Below are 22757 nucleotides of genomic sequence, written 5' to 3'. Positions count from 1 at the left end.
GTGAAGTTTTAGGAGAAAACAAAGTGCATGCATGCTGAAATTCATCAGAAAACCAAAAAAACAGCAAAAATCATCAATTCTTCAGATTTCTGTGCATGAGAACAATCATTCGGACATATGAAATACACAAAACACACACAAAGACAGACACACAATACACACACTTATCTGTTTACACTTGGTTGAATTGGATATAATAGATACCTCTCCCCCATTTCACATCATTTACACTGTTGTCAGATACTTTGAACATCACAGGTGTGTGTGTATGATGTGTGTGTGTGTATAATTTGGATGAAATGTATGTGTGTGTAAGTGTGTGCCAGATATATCAACAAAGACAGCTCTGTCATTCTGCCTTTATTCTCAACCATGATGAACACAAGCAGACACACACACACACACACACACACACACAGTCATGCTAAAAGAAGCACAACAGCACTCACAATCAGATCTTCAACTGAAAGTATGTAGAACTACGAATGTTCATTTTTTGTAATGCAGCTTAAAAAAAAAGACACTTTGTGCAAGTATTTATATTTCTACTTTTGATTTCTCTCCTTTTTTATTATTATTATTATTATTATGCTCGTTCAATCACAGACTGAAAGGCACTTTTGTATGTTTCTTCATGTTACCAACCTCATCACCGTTGTCCGTGAGGTAGTTCATGATAAAAGAGTTTAGTCCCAGAACTGAAAATTATGTAGAGAAGAAACTCTTAGAGCACTGAGATAGAAATGCATGATGTAAAGAAACATTTTAGAAATGATGTCGTCGTTTGTCGCAGACGGTTGTCACTTCATCTGTTACAGATTTTTTTTTTATTTAAAGCAGACCTCATGTCTAATGTGTGGTCTAATTTAAGAGTATGTGTGAATGTTGGCATGTGTGTGTTGGGGAGTGTACTGTATGTAAACTACACAGGCAAAATGAAGCACTGTGAAAAAAGACAAACTCTAACAAACAAACCATGAACAAAAAAACTTTTTCATTTGAGATAATTTTTAATACTGATAATAATAATAATAACAATGATGATGATGATGATAAAAGTTGCCTTCAAACTTCAGGCGCAAGTAGCCGACCACTCCGTCCATTTCAGAAACACATTACCTGTCGTCTGTGTGTCTCATTCATTGTCTCACTGTCTGCCTGCATTGAGGAACATGTACAGTTTGTTTTTACAGTGACTTCCAGTAGAGTGCTATGTAGTATGTCTATGCAGGGTAATGAAGAGGTTAAAAAATAATTACTGTCGAATTCTTTATGTGTTTTTATTGATAACAGTAAAACTGTCATTTTAACAATGATTGATTTTATGGAACTGACTTGTTGATTTCATGCCAATTAAAAGATGTTTTCTTTCCCTTTAACTTGTTTGTTTGTTTTTGGCTTTTTTGTGAGTCATGGTGGAAATACAAAACTTAATTCAAAGCTGGGAAACATGTATTGTAATAACACAAGTGGCAAAAACGCGGACAAAACATGGTTGAAAAATTGGCACATTTAATAGAAATGGTTGGGACTGAATACAATGGCTGACATAACAACTTTGAGATATCTAATGTAATGTTTTTTAGAGTGTAAGGCTATGGAAAAATGGTATATCTAAGAATCCATTTATAAAATGTTTATAATCAAAATGTATAAATGTATGGTCCAGCTCATCCAACAAGTACTGATACAGTACAGTACTGTGTGTGTGTGTGTGTGTGTGTGTGTGTGTGTGTGTGTGTATGTGTCCTAGCACTATACATCAGTGCTTTCTCTTTCTGCGGTGTTCCCAGCTGCCCATTGGCTGCGAGAACGCAGGTTGTGTTCAGGGGCCATAACTTGACCAATAGGGATGCGGTATGCTGCTAAACTGCTGGTCTGCAGCAACATCAGTGTGACTACCAGGGTGGCTGCCCAACTGCATGCTGGGAGCTCCACCTAGGCAGAGAGAGGACATCATGTTTAGCCTTGCATTTCAACATGATATGTATTTTTCTTTCTGGAGCAAATCTTGCGAGTTACACAATATCTGATCAACACAACCACACAGAATAATTATCCTGTAACCACATGTAATGCTAATGCTAAAGGCGGCTGAGGAGGATGATGGAGTTTTATCGCAGAAGACAGGAAATGCAGCAGTGTGGAGCGCTGTGAAAGCAGAATGAATGAGGGCCTGCCAGATTATATGGACTGCCTACATGACAGGATAGGTCCTGGACATGAATGAGTGCACAATATGTGACCATTACCATGACGTCTGTACCTGCCTGAACAGCAGCAGTGCTCCATAACTTAAAAGTGTGTCACGACATGTAGCAGATTCTTTTGGTGGACAATTTGTTTGAAGTTTTATCTGCAGTGTTTCATTTCTTGCACAACTGTGTGCCAGTTAATCTAAGCAAGAATCAACAAGCTAAAATGGACCAGATTTCTTCACTGTGGAGTGAGAGACAAATGATGACTGTTTGATGAACAATCTGAATTTAACACCAGGGTGTTGAAACAGTGCTTTCTGGTTTCATTCTGCTTTTTGAAGAATAACACCACCCAGACATAATGTAGCAATGCACCATATATTTTAACTGGACACTGTTGAGTGTGGTCCCAAGTGCAGCAGAGAGGTCTATGCAATGATACTTTTACTATATGCCATAAAAGATCATCACCCGTATATAGTTATATATAATGTGTATAGTTCACCAACTGAAAGCTGGATATGATTCAACAATTTTATTTTAAGAAAATCCTGAAACAGAAATGTAATATATGACATATATGTCCCTATATTATGAGTGATGCTGCCATATATGTCACCTACAAGGGGAATTATTACTATTATTATCACATATATACATTTATGAGGGTATAAAATTATAACATATATGAAATATCCATAGTAAAATTTGTAATATCTATGATGAATTTTTATGTGGTATAACATGTTGCAACCACATATGTTAACGACATATATTTAATTTTTTTTTTAAAGTTTTTTTTTTTGGCCTTTTTAATGCCTTTATTGGATAGGTCAGTGAGAGAGTGACAGGAAAGTCAGGGAGAGAGAGGGGATGACATGCAGCAAAGGGCCACGGGTCGCTGCGGGTAGGACTAAGCTTTAATGGTATGCGCTCTACCAGGTGAGCCACCGAGGCGCCCTATATTTAATTTTTATATGCAAGTATATTAAAACAATATTTTCTAACAAAATTTCTCATTAACTTTAAACATGTCTATCTTCCCATTCTGGGAAAATGGTCTCAGGCCTTTCGACCCTAATTTGTATATTATCAGCATATATTGATAGATATACAGTATATTTACATAACATATGTCTACAATATAATCATACATAAACATAAATATGTGTTTATATATATATACACACATAACATTTGGATTTGGGTGAAGCTAAAGTTTAATCACCCTTTGCTTGCAAAAATATGGAAAATAAGGAAAATATGTCCCTGTGTTGCAGCTTCATACCCACATGCCTTGAAGTGTGTGTACTTACAGTTCCCAGCAGATTGCATAGAGCGATGTCAGCATATGCAGAGAGGAAGGCTGCAGGCAGAAGAGAAGAGAATTAGGCTAAATATATCCTCCACTCTCGCTCTGTATCGTCCCCAGTTTGCTGATGTACACACAGAGGTTGGCTGCAGTTGCGTCACACAGTAGACCCAATGAAAGCTCCAATTAAGACCAATTTACCTAATGTGAACAGATTAACTTCCTGCCAAACAGGTCAGTGTTAATTTCAGATTTGTATATATGAGCAGAGGTAGAGAGAGAGAGAGAGAGAGAGAGAGAGAGAGAGAGAGAGAGACATGAAAGTCTAAATAGACCAGTTGAATCAGGCTTTGAATTTAAATGACAGAATTTTTAACCTCATCTCTGCAATTACAGCCATTCAGTACAGAGACATAGTAAAAAGATGTGACGAAAATGGATTTAGATAAGCAGAAAGCTACAAAGGATGTAGAGTGAAAGGGTTGGGATGAATGAGCGCATATCTTCCTTGCCGTTTTTAGTAGCACAGCTGAGCTTAACTGTAAGAAAGGACTCACATGCCTCCGCCTTTACAAAAAAGAGCCCTCTCTCTCCTTCAGAAGACATGACTCAGCATGTGGTTGATTCAGCAGAAGAGTGAGGGCATGATTTACTGAGAGGAGCAGGATGCAGTGAGTGTCATCTTGGGGGCTCAAAGGGCTCAAGAAAATTAAATAAACTCACAACATGATGTATTACAAAATCTGGGAAGGAAGCAAAAAAAAAAAAAAAAAAAGCCTAAAATATACTTTCCCAAAAGGTACACAGAATAGTAAATGCAATGCAATTAAGTTCAAAGGGACCTGTTGAAATTGTACAGGAAATGTCAAGGCCAATGGCTGAAGGACTTTAAAAAAGGTGAGGGCTGAGCATTCCTCCCATCCATTTCCTATTATTGTGATATGATTGTTTCAGTCAGACAGAGAGAGCTAAATTCAGTCTGTTTTAATATTCCTGCAAAATACAATATAAGATTAATTCATCTAAAGCAGATATTAAAAAAAGAAAATTATGATCATATGGGTCTTAATATTCTGTCTAAAACCATAAAAAAACACCAAGTATACTCCACAATTACGTTAGCTCAGTAACACTGTCATTGTGCACTTGGAACAACAGATAGCAACTGTGTATGGGTGTGTGTGCGTGTGTTTTTTTGTCACCGCTGGCAATGGCAAAGAGGTGGGTCCTCCAGCTGAAGGTGAAGAAGAGTCCTCCAACAGCCATGCAGCCCAGAGCCCCATTAAACCCTGACAGACCTGAGTACAGAGACCCATGACGCACCGCCATGGATAGACCTGTCAAACACACACACACACACACACACACACACACACACACAGATCATATTTATGTCTGCAGTACTAGAATTGTCCATATGGTGGTGGTAGACACATGCTGTTGTTTGGTTTCTTCCAGTGCTGTATTTACTTTGTGTGCATAACCTAATAAGGAAATGTTTTGATTCACCTTTTCTCTTCCCCATTTTTCCATAAATGGGATACAAATATCTGGTCCAACACAGAGGATGTTGCTGATACCTGCTCAAAACATCATTTTGAAGCCTTGTGTAACAGTATTTACAAGATATAATGTACTATATTATGAGTTTTAGAGTTTGGAGCAGACTGTCTGTGTTCAGCCAGTAGTTATGTAATGATGATGAGTAGAGCTGGGCCGAGGGGAAGTGATTACAAAGACCTTGCCTGTCTTCAGTGGGCTGGAGTCAAAAAACAAATGGTTTCACGTTCTTAAGTCTTTTATTGTAGGTGTTATGAAAGGAAAAGTCATCATGAATGAATCACAAGGACTAAAACCTATTTAACTGTCATGATATCCCACTTCTCATTTGCATAATAATAATATCTATTATCTTATTATTAGGCAATAAATGATGTTTTAAGATAATAACATTTTTCCATCATACAGTCTCTCTGTGGTGACTGCTGCAGAGCACTGATGCAGTAGGTGGGAGAACACGAGGTCAGTGTCCCACCTCTGACTCACATCCATACAAAAACAAACACCTCGCTTTAATGCTGAAGCTATAAGCAGACTGCACCGGGGCATGTTGACCCAGATAAGTCTCAGCGAGGAGAGGCGCTGACCTTTTCTCCGCTGGCTTTCAGCAGCAGCTGCACCGTGTCTTTCACCCCACGTGTGACAGAGAATAACAATAAAATCACAATTACATCAGAAAGACAAGGGCTACTGAGTTCAGCTGCAAATGCCAACAAGCTCCATTCAGAATCAACAACCATAATGCTAAACATTTCTCTGTAATATTTAACAAGTGTAAATATTGTTAAATAAGTTTTTTATTTTGTTTTCATTCTGATGTTAATCTGAACTCTTGCTACATTTTCTCCCGTTTTGACTTTAGTTTTTCTGGCTTAATTTTTATTGGTTGCATGTTGCTCGAGTAACCAAAACATTCTGATATACACAGTATAGTCCCCCTCAAGCAAACCAGGTTATGTTATGACATGTTGCAACTGTATATGTGAAAAATCTATATTTAATTTATATATATGCAAGTTTGTTAAAACAATGCACATATAAAAATTCTATGTTTTTCTTGTTAATTTTACTCATGCCTTATCTTCCCATTTTGGCAAAGTGGTCTGAGACTTTTGGAACCCACTGTATATAATATCAACATATACTGACAGGCTTTGGGATGGACATATATTTATATATATATATACATATAGATCTAGAATATAAGCATACAAAAAAACATACATATATATATTAAATTGCTCCAATTTCTAATTATGTGTGAAATAATCTTTATGTATGTTTTTATTTTATATGTATATATATGTCATATACCTCACCACAAGAGCTGACAGCAGAGTGTGTATAATGTTTAGCACAGCAGGATAATTTTTTGCCATTTCAGTTTAGCATATTAGCATGCCAACAATTGTTAATTAGCATGTCACTGGGTAGTCAGGGGACTAAAATTATAACAAAAGGGGAAATTAATGTGTGTACCCTTTCCCTTTGCATCAAATTGTTGAGATATTTCAGGTCTGGACCAAAGGCGTGGACCATACAACACTGACATCCCTAGAGCCATGCTGCTACTGTGGCTGACACAGCATAAACCAAACAAACAAACAAAAAACTGCACATTACACACTTTAAAAACACTTCAGATGCGGCTGAAAATTTTTAGCTTTTGCAGCACACTAAGCCACAAGAGACAAACATGCATCTGTGCATGTGTAAGCAGAGGCCGTCAGTCCTGCTGCCCCACCCAGGTTAATAATCTGCTGCTACTGCTCAGCTGCAGAAAGGAATGAGCTTTAAACCTGCTTACTGACTGTTTCATTGATGAAACCGTACTTATGTTTGTGGGAGCATGAACCCTGCAGCAGAAATAGTGTATTTTCACCTTCTTGAGTAAGAGTAATGTCATAAAAAATTACTGAACACTGTCTGCCTGCAGGAAAGAGTGACCCTCTAAGCCTCCCTTTGCTGTAGCTATGTATTATTTATACACATGTGCAGACAGCTGAATGCGCTCCTGGGTGGCTGGGAAAGACTTGTCCTTTGCTCCCTTGCCTGTTTAATTGTCATATGAACGCATTTCCACTTTGCGGACTGTCATATGTTTTTCATTATAATTTTGTGATCATTTCTCATCATCTTTCACACTGGCTATTACTGCAGCGTCTCCACCCTGCATCTTATGTTTATTAATACTGCAGGATTTTTCCAAAGAATTCACCTGCAGTAACTGTAAATTTTGGAGGCTCCTCTGTAGATAAATGATGCTCAGTCTGTGCTGTGATTGATTTCCTTATTACCAGGCATTGTGGGCTGCAGTTTAGCAGCCTGGTCCTGAAGCAGACTGACCACACCCCAGTGCTGCTGCCTCCTCTCTGTGTGTCTGCTGGGCAACACTGTCATCCATTCTCCTCCTTCCACTCTCTGTTTATTTTTCCTCCTTCGCAGCTACTCTCTCCTGCAGTCGGTCTTTAAACCCTCCAGCTCCCTCCACACTCATCTTGTCTCTTCCTCATCCCACGCTTCATTATCCTCCTCTCCAGCTCCCTGTTGTTCATTCTCACCATTTCCCTTTGTTTCTCCCTCACAGTACTTCCTTCATTCCCTTCCTTGCTCCCTTGCTCCCTTCATCACACCCCTCTGGTCTCCTCGTTCACTCCCCACATAAGGGTGTCATTAAAGACTAATGGAAATGTATGAAGGGGGCCCCAGAGGATACTAAAATTTTTACTGTTTTTGTGTGTCTGTGTTTGTGTGTATGTGCATGTGTGTGAGTCATTCCCATTGTGATGTTGTCTATGCTAATAGAATGAGTCAGAGAGCTCTTATCATATCAAACCCAATATCTCATCTCCTCTCCTCTCCTCTCCTCTCCTCTCCTCTCCTCTCCTCTCCTCTCCCTCCATCACATCACAGTGACTGGCTGCAGACTAAATGCAGGACAGTGTAATAGGTTGGAATGAACAACTGAAATGAACTGTTCATAATACGTTGCTTTCCAGTGGTGTTAGTGGGTAATGGCTGACTTAGCATTTGGGCCTTTGCTCTTCATTCTGCTGGTGAATCCATCATTTTGTCCTTTGATGCCTGTGAGGGGCAAACTGTTTGTGGATGTAGTTAAATGGATTGCTCTGGATGTGGGCTCATTTGTTAACACTGTCCAGGTATCAGCAGCATGAGCTGTAGAGGGAACTGTCTGTGGCTGTCCACACAGCACTGAAGTGTGTGTGTGTGTGTGTGTGTGTGTGTGTGTGTGTGTGTATGTGTGTGCGTGTGTGTGTGATAAGTCTCTATTTACACCAATATTTCTATAGCTACCAGCCTCATTTCAGATGTTGTTCTGGCCTATTTCTACAACCCTCTTCCTTTGTGATTGCCTCTAATGCTTTATATCATATGTGCTCAGAAATGTATGTGTGTATTTTATCCTTCTCAGATTCCTGTGAAATTATTTGCTTTTTTTAGAAGTTAAATCCTTGTGAATGTGCTCATATGCTACTGTCAGTGAGCTAACATACTCACAAAGACAGTGCCTGATAGCATGCTAACATTTGGTAATTACAACCTAAAACAAAGTTCAGTTCAGTTAACAAGATATTTTACTCAGAACCACAAAGCTCACCCTCACGGTGGTGTGAGAGGAATGCTGCGGGGATTATTCATCCTTAATGGACAATAGATAACTGCACAAAATTTCAAAATAGCCAGTAGTTGATAAGATAGATTCAGTTCAGACCAAAGTGGAGGACAGACTGACCAAATGATCAAACTTCATAGCCATCCTAAGAGCCACGGTGCTAGCAGGGCCAATTTTCCAAACAGACAGTTCAAGCAGTTGTTAAGTTCAGTCATTTACAATGAATTCTCATTCATACCTCAGACTGTATATAGACAGTATCTCTTCTTATAGCCTCTCATGTAACACCAGAGGTCTGACTCAAGACTATTAGTGTACAGCTTTGAAAATAACTCCAATAATAAAAAAGGAAATTGCGACCCATTACGACACTGCTGTGTAGTATAGGTTATAAATAAACCTCCAAAGCCTCCAAAAAACTGATTTCTTTCTGCTTGCAGTGGATGACTGAGAGCCCTTTTCTCAAACCAGAGATGACAGGTATGAGATTTTTACTTGAAAGTGCCTTTTATGTGGGGATTCACAACATAAATATACAGCTCCTTAAAAGACTTAGGCAGTGAACCCCAGTTGACTTCTCCAGCTGCCTCACTTTCTCCTACATCCTGATTCTGATCTCACTTTGATGCATTTCTACAATTATTCTCCCACAATAGAATGCAGCAGAAGGTAGAGGCTCTGGCCTACATACAGCCCGTGATCCCCTCCTCTGGAAACCCCTTATGGGAGTAGTTTACACCACAAAGCTTTGAGTGACAGTTCTAAATATGGCCTCACACTGTGCCTGTCCCAGGCGAACTTCACGTGTCTGTCCTCTCTCAGTCTGACCCATGCTGCTGTATCGCTCTGTCATTCTCACCCCTTCTCACAGACAAAGGAGGCATTAAGTTGATGAGGCTGATTACTCATAGAGAGCTACAGTGATTTCCCCTGCTTGTCATCAGGGATCCACACATCTCTAAACACTTGCTGTCTGGTGCAGCAGCATCAAAGGCGGGGAGGGATGTGACGACAGCCGTGATACTTAAGTTAAATGCTATTCTGAAGTGGTGAGTGAAAAGAGTGATGGCAACAGTGGGGAAGACAATGGAAAGTGATGGTGTCGTCAATGAAAATGACTTAAATAAAGTAAATAACATAGGGATTAATAATAGTAACAATGATGAAAATATTAAACCAATGAAGATCATTTTTGTGAAGATAAGCACAGAGCTAAGGATGAAGAGGATGGTGATGATGAACACAGTAAATTTACTGATGATATGATGAAAATAACACCAGGAACAAACAGACTGTCGGGACAAATTCTCAGCTAATGATAATGCTGATCAGTCTTGTGGTATATTTTTTAGTAATCAACAAAAGATGTATAACTAGCTGTCATCTTTGCTTGCATGTGCTAGGTAAATTAAGATGTATACTTCAGGTGTGTTATGTAGTCACTAAGGCAGATGCAAAGGACATTAATTAGATCATGGTGTAAACACAATATCACCCATCAGAAACATCCATTGAGAACTCAGGAGTAACACCAGTGTGTAAAAATAGTGCACTTGGACCAGTGCCAAATCAGGTTATTAGGGATGACTTAGAAAGTCCAAAAAAGAATTTGGAAATAATGGTGGAAAGTTCCCTAGTAAGGAGGAAAAGGGGATACCCTGGGGAGTAAGCTACACAATAGGTGGAGGGCACATAAGGTGATGCTTGTTGAACTTTACTTCAGCACCTGTGTTCATGAACCAGCCTCGGTTTGCTGTATCTAAGTACAGTAAATCTTAGAATCATACTCCACATTCTCTCCATATGTTTCTTGACTCTTGAGTGTTAGTTGAATCTTCTGAGAAAAAGTAGCATTGTGACTGAATGAAGTAAATCCAGCTGACATTTTAACGTTTCCAGCTGATTTGCTTTAAAACAAAAAGCTTGTACAAGCACTTAAATGTATAATGTATTGAAATTCATTCAGAAGACACTGAAGTAAAGAAAACATAATTGCTCTGTCATTGCAGGAGAGAGCAAGTTAGCCCTAGTATTACTTCACAGTATTATGAATAAACAAACATTAGGAGGCAATTAAAGAAGACACCCTCCAAACTCTGGAGATTAATATCTTTCCTATTAGAGCCCCTTGCACACCATTGCAGCATGTGGAGAAATCCAAAGCTCGACTGGCCTGCTGTGCCTGGAGACGGTTGCTAAGATATGATTGGACAGTCACAGACTGGGGGGTGATTGGGGGAAGGATTTAATGGAAACTTATCAGTTCTTGTGAGTTATCAGTTATCAATGAGGATGGTGATGAGGATGACATCACACCACCACACACATGCCCGACTTCTCTTTCCTGAAAACAAAGGAGCATCTTGGTACTCAGCACTGAAAGAAAGGCACTGGAGAGAATGATGCAAGTGAAAAGAAAGATGAGAGGGGTTTTGAAGGATGGTAAGGGGAAAGGATTAAAGGAGATAGAGAGAGAATGAGAAAGAAGAAAAGGGCTGTTCATCGAAGGGGGTAAGAGATAAGACAAAAGACAGAGCCAGAGGCTGGACTGTTGTCTAAAGTGCTAAAGGAGATGGTGTCAATTCAACACACACAGGCACACACACATTTTCATCTGTGGATCATTTTTGAGTCCTCTTTTCTCCCCTGTTACATTTATTATCATCTTTCTCTTTGTTACTTTTCTCCCGCGTGCTTCTTTTTCTCTATCACTCAATTTATGCCCCCTGCTTTTTTCCCCCTGCCCAGCTCTTTATCCCTCTTCTCTCCATCTGACACTTTTTTCCTTGTCTCCTGATACTGATCCTTCTTTTCCTCCCTAGTTCTCCATCAGACAGGATTAAGTTTTGAATCTAACCTTGTAGCACGTATTCACACACTTAACTTTCTCACTGTGCGCTGCAGCTTCATTTGTTTCTGTGCGTGGGCGTATGTTAGTGCATTAACATTTATTCAGGGCAGCCAGTTCATCAAACTGCATGGTAAATGATGCATCATACACCAAATGTCCACAAAAAGAAAAGTGATAATGAACTTTTTCATTACATTCTTCCAAACAAGGTTTGGATGGTAAGAACAGCAACAATACAAGAAGCAACTACAAGATAAAAACAAAGAATAAAAAGTTTAAATATTACTAAAATGAGAAGAAACACAGAGGTAAAAGAGGAGGATAAACACATGAAATTCCCTTTATGATATCGACTTATATGGAGATACTGAGGCAAGGAGCCTGACAGCTGAAAGGCCCAGATGGAGACACCAGCCACATGAGACCTAACTATTTCTAGTTAGAGTAACTACACTAACTAAATCTACAGTAGCAAATGAGCAAATGTTACTCATACAGGAGTGAATACTCCATTGGTTTGATTTTCATCTGTGGATTAATAAGCACTGCAACAGCGGAGCTTATTGATGTGTTTCTAATAAGTTTTTGGACAATGATGGTCTACTGCACAGAAGAATAAGCTTTATCAGACACTGTAGGTTCAATTCAGTGTTGGTTTTATTGGATTTGTTGACAGTATGAATAATAGAGAACATTACTATCCTTATTATTCAGACATTCAAAGTGACAGTAACATCTTAAAGACAATTCTTAAACTCCCAAGCAACTAGAAAAGTGGAATAAGACCTAGTGTAATGTGCTGTTGATCACTGTAAATTGTTAACATGACAACAGCTGTATTTTTAATAGAACATTTCTTCTGGTGAAACCCTGAACACAGGGAACAAGAGAATCCACAAACAGCAGTAATAGAGACCCCATTTGGAGTTCTGCTCTTATGCATTGCGTTGCCACGCTCCAGCAGGCTGTTTTCTTTCAGCTCTGTTGCCTACACAATCTCATTACGGCCACATCTCTTTGATCACTTTCTTGTCACGCTGTTGTTGTTGTTGCAGCAGTGTGTGTGCGAGCGTATGTTCCTGCCACTGCTATCATTGGTCCATGGGTTTGTGCAAGTGTGTGTATGTATGAGCTAACTCCAGTTTTTTTTTTTTCTGTATGACTCATAGCTACAAACACACACGCACATACACATACACACACGCACCAATGTATTTTAGGACACTCTATTGTACTTGTAGCAGCAGACGGAACAAGGGGGCTGAAGTCTTTTAAACTCCCAGCATTTCTTATTCTCTCTCTCTCGCTCTCTCTCTCTCTCACTAACTGTCACAGTGAGGTGGATGTAAAAGGCATACGTAGCCACAGGCCTGTTTGTTTAAATATAAGCCAGCGGTTATCAGCACCCTGGCTAATTGCTGTGTGTCTTTTGGAGCTGAGCAGCTGCCCACAGGCTGCTGCTGCCTGTCTTACAGTTTCATATTTACATGTGCTGCTGACATTTTGTCTTATTGCCAGGTGGATTCATAGACCTTTCTTGATTTTAACCTCAGTAATACACAGGCCACTGTAACTTAACAGTTGCCATGCAGGCAGCTCAGCCTACAATCTGACTGATGGTTTAATAAATGAAAGGTCTTTTCTGTCACCTAAAACAAAGGTTTATGACACTGCATTATGCTACTGGCACAGGTATGATGACTTGTGCAGCTATGACTGCAGTACACAGAGTGCTGCAGAGATGACATATTTTTGTAGACCAACACAGAAGTTAGCATCACCCTGGTTCCCTCGACAAAAAGCCAGTGGGATTTTTACACCTGCTTTTGGATTATTTCAGAAAATAAGCTCTGAGACAAACTAAAGTTTTGTTCCGCAGGATAATCTTGACAAATAAACCCCGCTTTTTTGAAACATAACCCTAAAAAGTAAATGTTAGGCTATAAACAAACTACACCACAGTCAACTTCACCACCACTTAGCTTCCCACTTGTAATTTGATTTAATGCACTTACCTCTTCTACAGAAGCCTCAAACGAATCCAATGATATTCCCCACTTTACCATGTCTCCTGCTCTTCCCTAGCACACAAATAAACATACAGATTGAGACTCACCAGCCAACGTGCCAATTGCTGATCCTAGCACAGCATGGGCGGCCAGCAGGGGGGAGTAGAGCAGAACAGCTCCCAGGATAAGGAGGGAGGGCCCCAGGGCTCCACAGGCAAAGATCTGACCCACACCCAGAGGGATGCCACGTATCACCTGCGTGGTCAGCAGAGAAGAGGAGTTTATACTAAGAATATTGCACTTATGATATGATACAATGCTTTAGAGGGTACATAGACATGTTACATGTCAACAGCATACTATTATTCATATATACATTTAGTGCTGTTAGTAAAAACTTAAAAACAATATATTGCACAACTTAAAACAACAGAGCACAACTTTAAGACAATGTATCGCACAACCCGTCCATCCTAACAAAGTCCCTCTGGGAACTATGGCCTCTACAGCTCATACTATGTCCTTACTGTTTGACATGTTAATAGAAGAAGGCATAAATGAGTTTTTAAAACGATTGCGTAGCAACTTGAGTGCTCTCTATCATCTGCTAGAGGGTAAAAGCTCGTGCCATGGGATTGACCAGCCACTATTCTCTGTGCTCCTCTGAGCAGAGACTGCTTACATAGATTGAAGGTACTGGTATTCTTCCAAGTGACCTCCATGGCGGTCTGATATTAGCCTGGATATTAAGTGTACTGAGAGGTTATTATTCCAAGCATGTATCATGTACCTGATTAGGAGAACAAATACACCCTCTGAGCCTTCTCTAAAGGTGCAACCACTGCTGTAGCCTGGTCGGAGCATAGGATGTCAACATGGGCCTGCTAAGTAAACATGTTATCAATATGGACACCAAGATAATTATAGGAGCGTAGGTGATGAATGGGAGTGTTGTGGATAATCACCGGGCTATGGTCACCTACTGCCCTGCAGTCGAACATCAGTCCAGTTCAGTTTTATTTACGTTCAAAATTAGGTAATTAGCATCTCACTAATGTACAAATTCTCTATCTCAGAGTAGTAGTTTGAAATATCTTGTCTCTCTACAGTAACCTCAGAATAGCAGAGTCATCAGGGAATTTAAATATGTAGTTATCCTGGTGTTTGCGCACACACTCATTTGTACACAACATGAAAAGCACAACCCTCGAGGAACCTGTACTGATTGATTTGGGGTCAGAGAGATTGTCATTGACTTTTACATGCTGGATATGATCTGTCAGAAAAAAGAGGTACCATTTAATAATGAAGGGGTCGACACTCATCATGAGTATAAACATGTTTTATATGCAAAATGTGCAAAATCCCACATGATAAAATATGTAAAATCACCCAGTTAAACACACACAGACACACACACACACACACGCACACACACACTCTTACAAATACACTGCATTCCCAGCTGACAGTGAGAAGTGAAGAGTTTCCATGGCGACGTGATGGGTGCACCTACCTATATTTAAATGATCTTCAATTAGCCTATTGCTGCCACACAACTCTTTGTGCGTGCCTGTGTGACTTTATGTGTGCACATGTGTGTGTTTGTGTCCAGTGAGACTGAACATGCTGCTGTGGTAGTGCAGCCAGAGCGCAATCCTCAGCAGAGTGAAAGCTGAAGACATTAAATATAAATAGGACCGACGTCATCGCCATCTCCAGAGAGAGCCATAGGAAAGACGAGAGGAGGAGAGAAGAAAGGAGGAAAGGAAGATGGGTGAAAGAAAGGGAAGGAGAAGAATAATAGAGAAGAATGTGATGAAAAGGGGAATAATACAAAAGATGAGGAGGAGGAAAAAGAGAATTGAAGGAGAAGATGAGATTGTTTAATGGACAAAAGAAAAAGGAAAAACTGAAAAAAAAAATCAATGACCTAATTATGCCAACCTTGAAAATATGGTTATATACTTATTTATTGTGAACTGAGCTATGATTAGGGAGAGGACAGAGGGACAGATAATTGAAAAAGTAATGGAGGAAGTGGGAGAATGAGGACGGAGATTTGCATAGCAGAACAGAGAAATGGACAAAGTCTAGGGAGAGGAGAAGCAGACAGATAAAAAGAAGGATTTAGAGGTTTTAAATCTCCTAAATAACAAATGAAAAGGAATTTCTAACATAAAAAAGATATCATTTACAAAGCAAGAGACAGGCAGATGGAGGGAAGCAGGAAGAAAAATACATTCTTTTCAAAAAAGAAAAAAGAAAAATAAGAAATACAAGAAAGGGATCTAAAAGGAGGGAGAGACCCTGAAATGAAGTAAGAAATATGAGGAGAGTTGGAGGGGCTGAAACTTGTGGAAAGTGATTATATAGCGTGCAGGACACACAGTGCCATGGGGTGTGATGCTTGTTAATAGAATCGTGTGTAAATCTTGGCTCTATATTCAGGACATCTAACAGCGCTGAGAGGGTTTAGTCAGTGTAGCTAATCTAGTTTAGGCAACTTCACAGGCAGTTGGCAGATCCTCGTGTGCAGAAATGCAGTTAATACTCAAGCAAAGTACAAGTACCTCAAAACTGTGCTACAGTACTTAGAGCAAATGTATGTAATTACTTTCATCCACTGCTAATATAATTACTTGGCCTTCAGCACACATGGATTTTAAGATTGTTCAATTACCCAACCAGGTAAATCCTGAAAACAGAAAGAGAGACTGTTATAAAAGCTAATATCAGAAAGGTAAAAGACTAACTGAACCACCACAGCCACAGTATTCTCCATTGAGCACTAGTGTCAAGGTTAAGAAATGGTACGGTCCACTTTAGGGGTGTCTGAAATCGTATTACAAGGTTCTTCCAAGCATGACTATGAGAAACATTTCACAATATTTACAATTAGAGGTAAATTTTGATATATAAACATTAACCTACCCCTTCCTTTTACCTCTTGGGGGGGGGGGGGGGGGGGGGGGGTTCAAGCCTTTGTCAGGGGGGTCAGACCCCACCACCCCCCCATTAATTCAAACCATGACTCCAACCACTTCAGTCAGTTCAGTTCTTTGTCAGACACTTTCATAACAAGAAGCCCTCTTGTAGGTTGAGTGAAGTGTCCTCAGTATTATGTTTCAAGAGGTGTTTTCAGGAAAAAATAATGAAGCAAGGTCATACTGGAGACAGAAAATTGTTGTTCACCATGTAAAGAGTATGTTAAGTAGAAAGATACATCTGCAGTGTCAGGCCAATGTAGTGGATGAACAAACTGAATCTTGGTTAGGTGGGACACCTCAGGTGATCTTCTAAAATGCTGTTTATTGTTTCATCTCTGCAAAATGTGCTGACCTGACATTGAGATTACAGTCATGGAGATGCTCTGGGAAACATGTAATCACACCTCCTGCCCTTGTTGAGCATAACCTTATTCTTCTAAATAGGGCTGAGGGAAAATGAGAGGAAGTAGATGTCATTTTAAGGTCCTCACCCTTCTGTGGAAAGGGTCATTTTGGGCATATACCATATACCATAATGAGCTAGTTTGTTTTCATAAAAGACATATAGGGCAGACTTTTTTGCCATTTGTAGGGATTGGAACAACCTCCAGAGTTAATGTGGTGAATGTGTTAGCAAATGAATTACCATTTACACATTGAGCATGCTTATATTTGTATGTGTGTGTACGTAGGACTTTCTATAGTTTGTTGTATGTGAATGAAGTTTTGTTATCTATATAATAAGCACTATTAAACTCTAAGTTGTCAATAAATAAATCTTTCTTTATGCTCTTTACATTTGGAAGAAGATAGATCACATAATCTGTCCTGTCTGTTTCCAACAGAAAAGGATGGACATTAAAATGCAGTTGCTCTTTAAGCGGTGAAATGCCAGCTGGCTTGCAGAGATCAAAAGCCGACTACAGCAGGGGTTGGGAGTCTGGACTCTTTTGTCAAAGTCTCATGAGAGGCAGGACAAGGCAAGTGCATTTCATCTGAATTCACCGGTCGAGGAAAACTGGGTTTTTTTTTACAAGGTGCACTGTGGAACCGTTTTCACTCTAATCATCTGGACATTTGGTAGCAGAGGAATTCAGGCCTTATTGTTATGTTTTGTTGGTTTTTTTCCTCCCTGATTTTACCATGGTAACAGCTGCCTATTAAATCCCCTTCAACTTCCTGGAAATCTCAGAAACACTCATTATATCTAAGCCTGAGCTCGCTTGTCCATCACAGTTCTAAATATTACACACAATCTACAGAAAGTGGAGGAAATATAAATAACAGTATCTTGTACGCAACAGCTTCACCTCCACTATGAGTTTCAATCACCAGAATCTTTAATTAAAACTGTCTGGGCTGATTATAATTTCCTAACAGGGGCTCCATCAGTGACTGTTGCTAAGTAACTGGTGAGTCATAGCTGGCTGATCTTGCATACTGTGCTCCTATCAATTTCTTGCTCACCCTGGAGACCAGGCTGCAACACGGCAGCCGCACACAGGATAACTTGGGCCTTGGTGCAGCTTGGTTTGTGTCTTTTTGGATTCTTGCTTCATTATATATCCCGCCACATCTAATATTTCCCTTTGAGGCTACTGATGCACTGCACCTGTTGTTCTCATCATGTGACTGGATGGGCTGCCTCTGTTTAAATATCACTGCAAATGTTACTGTGACAGATGCCCTCATCATGGCAGCTCAGCCTGTTGAAATGCTGATGAACAAAAAATGCAAATTGAGCCTTGAAGTGTGCTTTCTCTCCCATCTGAGCTGCAGAAGAAAAGAGAACCGATGCAAACGCTTATTGCAAAGAACCATGAAATAATTTACTACTGTTAAGACACGATTTTAAAAATGGCTTTTAAACTGTTGAAGCCTTTAGCTGGTGCTGTTGCTGAGATTTGAGTGTGGGTTTACATTATACTGTAAACACGATGCAAAGTTTGCATGTAAAGTGAATATGAAGCAGTTACATAAGCAGTTTTCATAAACAGCTTAATTTGAACAATATCTTATGTAGAATTAGATCAATGGTTATTCACTGTTTAACTCTAACTATAACTCTAATTTTATGACTTCCTCTCCTCTCCTCTCCTCTCCTCTCCTCTCCCCCCAGCCTAAATTTAAGCAGTGACTTGCAGATTTGAAATGTAGGCAACAGCAAAACAATAGACCAAATTTATTTAATGCACCATTTATTTATAAGTGCAAATGGGGTCAACCTGTGCGAGTTTCTGTGAAAATTGTGCACCATTGTGAACTGAAAATGTAGTGACTAGCAAATCATGAATTCATGGAAACAGACATTATCTGCCCTTGGCAGCATATTTCAGCTGCTTAATATTTCCACTTGCAGCACATCCTGGACAAGAATATTAGTTTCCTCTCAGAAGATGGTCCAGACTCATGGCACCATTAAACTGGGAGTACGTGTGGAAAGTACACTGCATGTTAAGAAGGTGAGAAGAGACGATCTGGTTGGCCTTGATCTGTACCGGGCCTCAACAACCCCCCAATGGCTACAAGAGGAATTATAATGAAATCCCTCTCAAGTGCTCTGTTTCTATATATGCTAACACATCCTTTGTGCACAGGGCAAGGTGCACCTGTACTTTGAATCAGGGGCTCAGAATTAAATCTGACACTCTCATGTATTGCTCAACACCAGAAATAGTTGCAGCTACAGTATACACCTTTTTTGTTAAAGGAGGAAGCCAGTTTTTTGTGTACTACATATATATAACATTTAATATACACTATATAACTTTCTAAAGACCTTTTAAAGTTAATTCACAAAAACTGTCTTCCTCCTTTACAGTTACATCATAATTTAACTCAGTCCATAAACAAACATTTAATGAAACTTTGGATTGGTTCCTTACCTCTATTGCATTGAGTGTGGTGCCATTAGGCTCCAGCGCCCCTGGTGGCATAGCTGGATGGTGAGGAAAATAGGGATTGTCTTGGCTGGTACAAAGGAGGTAGAGGAAGATGACGATGTTGAAGGGAAACACGGCGACGGGCAAGTCCCAGCGGTCCAACACTGAGGAGAGACCACTGAACAGAAAGATGCTGAGGGAAGGGGAGGGGGACAAAAGAGCGGATGGACTGATTATTTTTTAATATGTGTTAATACGTGTTAGAAATAAATGTTCACACTTAATTTGTCCAGACACATTTGGTGTTCAATTATACAGAATGACTGCAGAGACCCTCCAAAACGGCTTCACCGTGGCTTCCATCTTTCAAGTGCAAGTGAACAGGAGGAAAAACGATGACAATCTGTTTTCTTTCATTTTCAGTTTTGGATTGTGGGTAAAAGGTTGACGTTAACAATAGTGTCCTTTGCTGCTCTATGAGAACTGTTTCTTACAGTGACTCACAACTGCTCTGCTGTGGCACAAAAATAAGATGAACTGTGAAATCTGTGAAATTTTGCTGCCTTGACCTAAGTAAACTGTAACTCTAATGCTGGACATTCAGAAAACAGTTGCATGAATCATTTTCTGTCATGGTCACATGTGGTTTGAAAGAAGCAGGTCATGTCATTTTGGAGGAGGCGTTGGGCCTGCCGTGAATAAGGCATGTTGAGCTGCAGTGTTGTATGTGTGTGTGTGTGTGTGTGTGTGTGTGTGTGTGTGTATCTCACCATGTGGCTGACCCAAAGCAGACAGGCAGCAGCAGCCACCAGTACCAGTCTCCAGCTGAGCTAAACACTCCCATCAGCAGAGACACCAACACGCCGTTAAAACCATGGAGACCTCCTGACACCTCAGCACTACACACACACACACACACACACACATGCACACACAGCAAAGGGGGACATACACATATCACATATTGCATCTTGCACTTTCTATTTAGAAGATAAAGGGGACAGCATTACTGTACAGTGATGTATAGTAAGATTTTTTTTGTTTTCATGATGAAAACACACATCGGCACATCTTTTTATGGGCCCTTGTGAAACCAGCTGTTCAGTTTTAATGAGAAAAGGCCCCAGGGTCAAACTTAATGTATTCAGCATGTCAGACATAAAACATTAGCGGCCTCAGTTCAGCTGCAATTATCTTTAAAATATAAAAACAAGGTTGCGTATTAGCATATTAAACTCTGTGAGGCATAAATATTGGGACAGGAGCTGAAATAGGAATTGCGAGGCGGTGGGTGTGGGCGAACACAGGGCTATCTGTCATGGAGCTGTTACTCTCATGAATTTTAAGCAGAGGCCTCAATCAACTTTAGTCATATGGGCCCAGTAAATTACTGGCTTGTGTTACTGGGCCTTCTTCCAAGCAGCAGCAGGATTTTAATGAGGGTTTGTTTGTATAAAAGGGACATTTTTCTGTTGTGTACCTTTAAAATACCTTTGTCGCTACATATGTACATGTAACAAAGTGTATTTTTGAGCTGTTTGGGTGTAGCTGCTCATGTCCTTCTACCTGTCTTGCCCCATGATAACAGCTGTTAGCGTAGAGACCAGTACACCCAGAGTTCCCAGCAGGCCCTGCCAGGGGGAAGCCCAGTACAGTGCAGCCAGGATGAGAGTACCACTCAGCGGGTTGTTGGCTAGAATGACCCTTGCCACCCCTCTCAGGGCCCACACCGCCAGCTGCAGCACAAATGACTTGTCTGAGGACAGGAAGAAAACACAGTCTGTGAAAACACTTCACTGCAAAAACCCTTTGAGACTTAGTTTGTTTTTCACAGATGTTGAAAAAGTGGAACTAGAGAGGCACAAAACTTGTTTCTCAGTTGGATTTTCTTGATGCCAGTTTAGGGTTTTATAAAAGAATCATGATGGGAGTTTAATGATAATTAGATTTTATGTGCAACAACATTCACTGTGGGAGTTGTGTGATGATTACATCTGCATATTTTACAGTAATGGCAATGTAAGCTTTTCAGAGTTATTCATTCATGATGACGTCACTTTAACACATTTCAAGTGTTTGGGAAAGTTTCCTCTTTTCAAAAGATACTGTCATTAATCAGATTATGATGAGACCTGGTAAATTATGTGTTTTTGGAAACCAATTTTTCTAAAGGTCACAGCATTTTATATTTGAAGAGAAGAAGTGAGAAAGAGTTTCAGGATGTTGCAGTTTGGAGTTTTCCTACCCTGCATGCACTCATCCAAGTGCTTCATGTCCCCAGTGCACGACAGCAGAGCGTTGAGCACTCGCCGGCTGAAGCTGCCACGACTCCTGCTGGCCTCCTCCACCTCTCTTTTGGTTTCCATCCACATTGCAGCAGCTGCTGGACCACACCGGTGTCAATGTGATAAATATGTTGTAGCAATGCTGGAAAAACCCAAAGCTTTTCTTTACTTGTTGTTCTTTTCACTCCCTTGTTTGTTCTCCTGTTGCTTCTCTCTCTCTTTCCTTCTCATTCATCTCTTCCCCCCTCTCCTCCTCTTCCCCTCTCCTTCTGCGGTGAGGTTTAAGGGGATGACTTATAAACTGGCGGACACAGTAACGTATTCACTCCGCTTTTGACCGGCTGTGCCAGATAAGAACAAAGTTCACCCCCATCAGGGCTGGTCAGAGAGAGGAGGAGTGGTCCATCCCCCCTCCCTCCTGCTCTGTTTCTACATTTCACAATCACCTCGTTCCTCTGTCCTCTCTTCCCCCAGCCCTCTGTCAGCTCCACTGTGACATCTCCTCACCCATTGTTTGTCCATTTAAGCTATTCATCCACTTTTTATTGCAGCGTGAGCGCAAATGTTTGTCTTTCCTTCATTTGTAAAGCCATTAGTGGGCGGTGTGTTATCTCAAGTTTTTCCTAAAGGCGTAATATATAATCTAGCTATCTCTGCTGCTCTGCCTTCTTTAAGATGCATGACAGGAAAACACTGGTGACACCAGATTCTTCAATAACTTCTGACAGGCAGTCACTGCACTTTTGACTTTGTGTTGACATCAATTTTAACTAGCTCCTCAGTCTGCTTCTACCTTTTAAGAATTTCTTCCCTCTATTTTGTTTCCACTTTAAGAACAGCTGAGATCGCTTGGAGTTCGGAAAAAGTGTGTGTAGGTGTTTGCGTGCGTGCATACCTGCAACTCTGCCTCTTGAAGTCACCTTTTTCCAGTTTTGGAGTGACACCTGACTCACTGAGTGACCTGAATAATGGAAAAATGCTTTGATTTCACTTCCACTTCAGAAACAGAGAAATGTGACTTTGGAGGAAAGAAGTT

At 40.2% G+C, this 22757-nt stretch overlaps 2 protein-coding genes across 2 annotated transcripts in view; one reads left to right on the top strand and one right to left on the bottom strand.

Annotated features, from left to right (window-relative positions):
* Positions 1 to 1377, top strand: part of LOC139621377 (protein O-GlcNAcase) — a 19902-nt gene extending 18525 nt beyond the window's left edge. The window contains exon 17 of the mRNA XM_071477841.1: positions 1 to 1377. This exon is cut by the window's left edge and continues 1799 nt beyond it. The gene's annotated coding sequence lies outside the window, so the exon portion shown is untranslated.
* Positions 991 to 21992, bottom strand: LOC139621378 (urea transporter 1). The gene is made up of 8 exons (XM_071477842.1): positions 21682 to 21992; positions 21003 to 21192; positions 20207 to 20335; positions 19440 to 19629; positions 13672 to 13819; positions 4713 to 4847; positions 3515 to 3564; positions 991 to 1938 (listed from the first exon to the last, which is right to left on the bottom strand). Exons 1-8 carry the CDS (start codon positions 21806 to 21808, stop codon positions 1756 to 1758), a joined length of 1152 nt encoding a protein of 383 aa, XP_071333943.1. The 5' UTR covers positions 21809 to 21992; the 3' UTR covers positions 991 to 1755.
* Positions 21993 to 22757: the final 765 nt, after the last annotated feature.

Source organism: Trachinotus anak, unplaced genomic scaffold (genome assembly GCF_046630095.1).
Source record: "Trachinotus anak isolate AG129_WGS33_773 ecotype Australia unplaced genomic scaffold, CSIRO_AGI_Tana_v1 ptg000005l, whole genome shotgun sequence".
Classification (NCBI taxonomy): Eukaryota; Metazoa; Chordata; class Actinopteri; order Carangiformes; family Carangidae; genus Trachinotus; species Trachinotus anak.
The sequence above is the reverse complement of the archived record's forward strand: the minus strand, read 5'-3'. Positions and strand labels throughout refer to the sequence as shown.

Coding starts and splice junctions, on each gene's coding strand:
- LOC139621378 (XM_071477842.1), bottom strand. CDS start 21,808: ATGTGGATGGAAACCAAAAGAGAGGTGGAGGAGGCCAGCAGGAGTCGT. Junction 21,193..21,681: donor CTTGGATGAGTGCATGCAGG/GTAGGAAAACTC, acceptor TCCTGTCCTCAG/ACAAGTCATTTGTGCTGCAG. Junction 4,848..13,671: donor AGCAATTGGCACGTTGGCTG/GTGAGTCTCAAT, acceptor TGTGTTTGACAG/GTCTATCCATGGCGGTGCGT.